We start from the raw sequence: 7,269 nt of genomic DNA, 5'->3' as shown, positions 1-7,269 counted from the left end.
CAAGAAACCACGAGTACATTGATTAATTCTAACCATTCTAAATTAATTTCATAACATGGAACGTTGCGTCTACAATTACGCTCATTCATCCTCGTGTTCAACGTCTCGGAACATCGATAATACTCGATATCCATGCGATTATTTATCTGGACAGACAGAAGCTGGTATATTATCTCCCAGCGATATCGAGCCGAAGTCTCCTCTCTGCGATTTATCCCCCGTTAACGCCCGTGCACCGCAACTACCACCACTACCACTATCATCACTATCACCATCACGACACTTTACCCCACAACAACAGCACGCAGACCTCGCACGTTGCGTAAACCGAGATGGCGAACGCGCACCCTCACTTACCCTGTTCTCGTCCGCGGCTCTGCTTCTGTGTTACAGAGGTCCTGCCCTCCTCCACCTCCGTAGATCTGTCGGGCACGGATTCGGCCCTGTACCCGTTCGACCCGCAGCAGGAGAACTACCAGGAGATCTGGTTGCCGCCGACCAGTATGTACCCCTATTTTCTGTTCCCCGGGACCGCGCGCACCCCACCGTACTACGATCCCGACAGCACGTACGACATACGGGAGCCCGGCGATCGCTACTATCAACACCACCACCGTCACGGCGATCGACATCATCACCAGGAAGCGCCGGAGCTGCCCGGCCGGCCAGCCGTCCTCGTAGTCGAGGCGTACGACCCTCGGACCGATTCGGACCGGTACGAGACCGATATGAATCGGTTCGAGGATCGCGCGGCGACCTCGCGTCCAGGCGTTGATCATCCGGATCGGTCGACGGATGGATCTTCTTCTTCTTCTTCCTTCTCCTCCTCTTCTTCTTCTTCTTCTTCCTCTTCTTCTTCTTCTTCGTCTTCTTCTTCTTCTTCGTCGTCGTTGTCCAAGCATGATCGCGCCTCCGGCACAGTGCACCTGCAGCCCCAAAGCGAGCATGACGCGCACCCGCACCAGCATCGGCACCATCACCACCAACAGCACCAGCACCATCACCGTCAGCACCCCGCACTACCCGCACCGCCGTCCGTCGTCGCGACACTGTCGTCGTCGTCGGCGGGCTCGTACGCGCCGGCGACTGCTCGTCCCACGCCTACCGTGTTGGACGAGCCGTTGGGGGCCCACGGGCCCGGCCATGCCGAACTGCCCCGGCTGCCGGCCCCGAGGAAGTTTGCGCCCAGGCCCACCTACGAGCACCGCGCGATCTTCGACCGCGCCGACGACGACCTCGATGACCTCGAAATCAGGCCAGCCGCGCCGCCCGTCGATCGGTTCTTCGATCTCCGCGAAGAGTTCGTCGACCAAGGTTCGTACCGGGTCCACCGGCACGTACAAGGGACCTCATTTTGCGAAGCCGCCAAAGGACGTGTCCAGAGAGACACGTTAGGTGTCTGAAAAGTTTTTCGCTTGCGTGAGTACGTCGGGCACTGCGATGGGCATGCTCGTGTACCTTTTATGAATCTTACTTTGGCAGGATATATTCGGGAAATTGGAAATGGAAAAAATATGCTGACACAGTTTCAAAAATTTTTACTTTGAAATTGAAGCTGTTGTTTAATTCTATTTGAGATAAATTAAAATTAATTTATAATAATTTATAACAACCATTAAATTTTAAAGAAACTTGGAATTTCTTTCGTTTTTCCATTGCTTCGTTTACTTTTATCTATAATCACAAATATGAAAAATGTGTGAAAATATGCTTGTGATACCCATCTGCACCCCAGCGTAGTCCGCTTAATTATTTATTTAGCGACAGGGAGAAGCTAATTATTTAAGAAATATTAGGAACCATATATGTATACATAGCACAGGTAAATTACGGGTATAAGTATTTATGAGAGAATAGTACTTAGAATTTATGCGACTTCGACTTGTCGATCATAACAGCGAATTAATAAATTTTTAATATCTAACAATAAGTAAAACGGCAAGCATTAGTTCCAGTTAATTATTAATAATATTTAGCATTGTATATTCTTTCCTTATTTCTTTTTAACTCACTTTGTAAAACGGTTTTAACATTTCTCTCAAAGTTGTTTCTTCATTTTATTAAGATCTTGAAAAATTATTTTATGCAATACTTTACGTAATAAATTAATCAAATTTAAAAAATCGAAGAATAAATATTTGTAAAATTTAATGTTTTTTACGTATATTAGTGACCATGAATGTTAAAGTAAAATAATATTTTCTTTTCAAAAAACAAAGAAGATACTATTTCAGTTATATTACTTTTATCACTTATTACATTATTGTTAAAAAGAAATTTTGATTATACATCTGAAATATAATTCACATTAAATTTTTTTCAAAATTTCAATAATTAACCTGATACATTTTTTTAATCAAATTAAAAAAATAAGTTCAATTATAAGTTGTAACTAGAAATGCAACACTGGTAATATATTTCTTGTTTATTTCTTTATTTAACATGTATAATTGAAATTTTATTCAATGTGTCTTACAAGTGCGCTTATGACAAGGATCAAAAAGTCATGATTAGTCCTTTGTCTCGTTCCCGCTCACTTCAATGTCACTACAGTAGCCGAGAAAAAAAGCTTTCCGTTGTAGGTATTAATTTCTCAGACTCTTCGCGTCGCGAGCTGCGGCATCATAACGCAGTAAAATTTCCGCACAAATATGTTCACGGATCAGCCAAAGAGAAAACGCTCTCGCAATTTTCCAACGACCTCTGAATGCAATTTCGCAGCTCGCGACTACAGCTGAAATTTCGAATAAGAGCGATTTTTCAATGATTTCTAGAATGGCGCACAATCGCGAGCTTTCTTTCGTCTTCTCTTTGCAAGATAGTCGGAAGAAAGGTCTCTTTTAATTCCTTCTATAACGATGGATTTATCTTGAAGATTGCACTTTTTGTGCACAACTTGTTACGCTCGGTCATTTACAGTGAAGGTCATCGCCCATCCGGATAATTCCACCAGCTTCGAGGTGATTGAGTCGCAGCTGGAAAATCCGCTGATCGATGCCAAGCATCGCGATCTGCTCAACATGAAGCAGATTCCCATTCCGGATGGCCATCATCATCGCACACATCACAAGAGGAACCAAACGGATGATTTCGAACGTGAGTCTCTCATCATAATCTTATTTCTCATTTCTAAAGTAAACGCATTATTTCTTAATCAAAAATTACAATCCTATAAATGTGCGTTAAAAATAGATGTTTCTTGCACAATGAACAAGTGTTCTATTGATTTAATTAAATTTTATTTACGAATAAATAAATTAATTAATCGAATAATTTTTTTATAATACAATACTAAAGCGATGCTAAAAATACGTTGGTTATATATATTTATATGTTTTTTTATTATATTTGGTAAATGTAAGAATATATATATGTAGACGATTTTAAAATTATTTATAATACGATTATGATTACGATTAGGAAAGTCAAATTATTTATTTCAATCGTTTGCCTCATGATTGTCGTGAACAATCTCATGCGACGTGATGTGTGAATGGCGGAATTGTCAGCTACCATTGTTTTCAATATTCCAGAACGAATTGTACGCAATCAATGCAAGTAATAAGGCGTCCGGTGTGTAATCATAAATTTTTCCACTAAGATGATTTTTCTTGCCGGAGGCGGCGAATTATGTCAAAAATGTGTCGTGACGTCGCTGGATGTGCATCATGGAAAATTCCATTTGTTTTAATGCGCCGTGTAAATTCATATTTTCCCGCAAACTGCCCGCGACGGCACCTTGTTGATGGATAGTCAAGTTTCGCGAAGGAAAGGGTGTATATGAAACTGTTTTTATGCATGCGATGACTTTCGTCATACATTGCGATAATTCTCAATGTGTTTCGACGAACAGGAGTAAAACGTTTTGCCCATTGCATTGCAAATGCTTCATTTTTCGACCTAAAAACGCATGATGATTATGTTACTTTTAGATAAAAGCATTAGATTTAGATGTAATTATTACGAATTAAAAACATTTGGAAACTTATGTGATTTATACGGGACAAAGAATAGGTCTTTGAAATAAGCTATCGTTTATTTAACAGAAATTCTCTTTGATATTTTTATATACTGTGAAATACGAGCCAATTTAAAATATGAAAAAGTTGTATACTCTTCGGGAAAAAGAGAAGAGGTCCAAAAATTAGTTGTTATTCATCCGAGAGATGAATGTGATACGATAAACATTTTTGATGGGAATCCTGTTTATATATTGCAGATAGGAAAAGGATACTGGGAGAGAGAGTTTGTAGTATAACACGCTAAAATATAGATTTCTGGAAATACATGGGGAATATCCAGCTGAAAATATTAATTACATCGCCGCCTGGTAAATCTTCGCGTGTCCGAAATAATTTTTCGTATTTTGGTGGGGAAAAAAAAGCGCGTCCGTTTCAATATATCGAATAGTGATAACCAATTACAATAAAAATGCTTCCCGGTGAGCCCACCCAAATTCATTAGTTTCCGTGCAACAAATATATTTCCGCATGCAAGTTTATTATACGTCGAATAAATAAATTGCTTCACCTGGTATTACGATACCCTGTGATTTTTCATATTTTTACCTCTCTAATAGAAAACATTTTATTTATTTTATTATTTGTTTTATATATAACCATATACTTACATAGTTCATATCAACAAAATTAGAACTATATAAAATATTTTGTAAATAATTAATATGAAAATATAAATAGCGATGTTTTTAATTAGGCTCTGGCATAATTAAAAAGAGATAATTATGTAAATATGAGATGTGACTATTTTCACAAAACTTATAAATTTAAGATATTTTGAAGAGAATTATTTATTGTATATAAGAGTGAAAATATGATATCAAACAATTAATAATTTGCAATTAGTCAAGATAAATGATAGAGCGGGCAAATAATAGGAATTAATCTTCGGATTTGACGATCACGATTTTCCGTCAACGAGATGAAAGAGCGGACGATCGATCGCATCTCCCGCGTAATATCTCGCGAAGATATCACTTCAACGAGTAAGATTTATCGCGGCAAAAGTTTAATTTAATTTCAACTCTCTCTCCCCGGTTGCTCTCATTTCCTGCCTTCTACTCGTATCTCTCTCGCGCGTCTGCATATTATTTCTTGAGCCGCCGGATTTGGAACTTTAATCCGCCATCGTGCCCAAGATTCGCCCAAGTTTTCGTCGTATTCGATATTACACGACGGTTTTACATCGATCGCCGCGGCGCCGTTTCCCCGGATTCGGGAGAAACGGCTGCCGGACGAGTGCAGGTGCGCTCACTCGGTATCTCGCTCGTCGTTCTTTAAGAGGAACAGAGTCTTCCAAGAGGCCAATTTCGTTCTTTACGCAATTTTTTTTTGTTTTTAATGACTAGACATTATACAGACGCGCGCTACGCGCGCGCTATTTATTTTTAATATTTCCCTGTTACTATTAACTTTACAATATTAATCACATATAACTGTCAAAATATGCTATGACAGCCGCTCATGAAGTAAGCGCAATAACCCAATCGGCATTGCGGAAAAGCAACAACAATATTTCGATAGATTTGAGTATCGATGATATGCCCTTTTTAGAAGAAGAGGAGACTAGTGCCTTTTTTTTAGATAGGATAACATGCCCTTTTTAGAAGGAGGATTTGTACAAGAACTATTTCTTCGCATTTAATGTATCGAGCGAAATGAAATTCTGAAAGTTTGTGAGACAAGTGACAAGTCTGTGACATTGTGAATTTATATAACTGTCAGAACGGCAGAATATCTTGACTTAATTTATTGTCTTTTTTTATTTGCAAATTTTTAACATAAAATTTAACACAAATAGCAGAAATATGCTTTCATGGTTTTAGGCTGGATTTTTGTGCCCAATAATATTTTTACGTATACATCTTTTCCAGTTCAACAAACTGCGCGCCGAGTAATGTCGCGTCGGTCTTGAAACACTCAAGCTGAAAATGGGCTAGGTATTTTTGGCCCAGGTTAAAATCCTGGCTGGGGTGATATTTTTCGCAATAAATTCTTTACACCTTGTTTTAAAAAAAAGATGCTTATTTAGCATCGCGATTATTGAATTGATTATTAATTTGATTACGTGTACTATTTTCAGCTTTAGTTTAAAACTGTGTTTCAAGACCGACTTAGCGCGCAGTTTTCTACTGGCATATTTGAAAGCATATTTCTACTATTTGTGTTATTTTTTTATAAACGATAAAATTCACTTATCAAAAATTAATTTACTTTTTATTTATTTTGTTTTAAATTTTAAAAGAATGTTTTAATAGAATGTAAAGATTTTATTGGCAATGTCAATAAAAAAAAATGACAATTCTTTAAAGCTATATGCTTTAAAATAACTAAAAATTTATTTTTTATTATTTGTTTGCTTTGATAAATTATTAAAAATCGCAAAAAAAACTTTTTTAAAAACTTCAACCTTTGACACACTTGAAAGTAGTAATATTTTTTATGAACACATTGACACATTAGTTTGTACGTTGTAATTATAATAGAGTATTTATTTAATCCTACAATAACGATTTTTTTTGCTATGTCGTGTTTATTTATATGTATGTACATCGCCATGTTCAAAGGAATGACGAACGTGAAAAAAATAAAGTAAAAAAGAGATAAATACCAAAAACATAGACGCGCACGTATTTAGATTGACTCATCGAAATTCTGCCATGGCAATTAATACTGTGAAAAACGAGCAGTAATTAAAGTTGCATCCAACAATCGCACGTTGTGAACTTTTTTGTTCATCGATTACACACTAACTAGTTTTTTATTGATTAATTAACAACGCGATATAATCCATCGCTAATGTTTCGATATTTAATCTCGCGGATGCGCTCAAGGGGCCGGAAGAAAATTAATTACAAAATAACAGTGAGAAGTAACACTAATAACGACTAATTAATCCTTTGTGTTTTAATTAATTGAAATATTTTCTGTTTCACTTTTTTTGCAAGGATACGCTATCGGATATACCAAATAATTTGAAAATTGTTGCTTTGCAAAAATTCAATTTTCATTTGCACGAAATAAATATTTGTAGAAATAATAATACTTTTGCTATGTAATAATATTTTTTCTCTCTGTACAATTTTATTTAAAAAAAAATGAAAAATTTAATAAATAATATGGAAACACTAATGTTTCGAAACAAAAACGTTAATAAAATTTCTTTTTTAAAGAACACACAGTATTCAAATTGGAACTAATCTATTGAGTGTATTTTCTCGAAGTCAAATATTACAAATGTTACAATATG

General features: G+C 36.8%; 1 protein-coding gene across 1 annotated transcript in view; it reads left to right on the top strand.

Annotated features, from left to right (window-relative positions):
• Positions 1–332: 332 nt before the first annotated feature.
• Gfrl (Glial cell line-derived neurotrophic family receptor-like) overlaps positions 333–7,269 on the top strand; it is a 101,726-nt gene continuing 94,789 nt past the window's right edge. Inside the window, exons 1-2 of the mRNA XM_071778485.1 lie at positions 333–1,314; positions 2,920–3,096. Of these exons, the coding sequence (XP_071634586.1) occupies positions 333–1,314; positions 2,920–3,096 (1,159 nt within the window). The remainder of the gene's footprint in view (positions 1,315–2,919; positions 3,097–7,269) is intronic.

The sequence above is a fragment of the Temnothorax longispinosus genome, chromosome 1 (genome assembly GCF_030848805.1).
Source record: "Temnothorax longispinosus isolate EJ_2023e chromosome 1, Tlon_JGU_v1, whole genome shotgun sequence".
NCBI lineage: Eukaryota > Metazoa > Arthropoda > Insecta > Hymenoptera > Formicidae > Temnothorax > Temnothorax longispinosus.
This window is presented reverse-complemented; position numbering and strand designations above follow the sequence as displayed.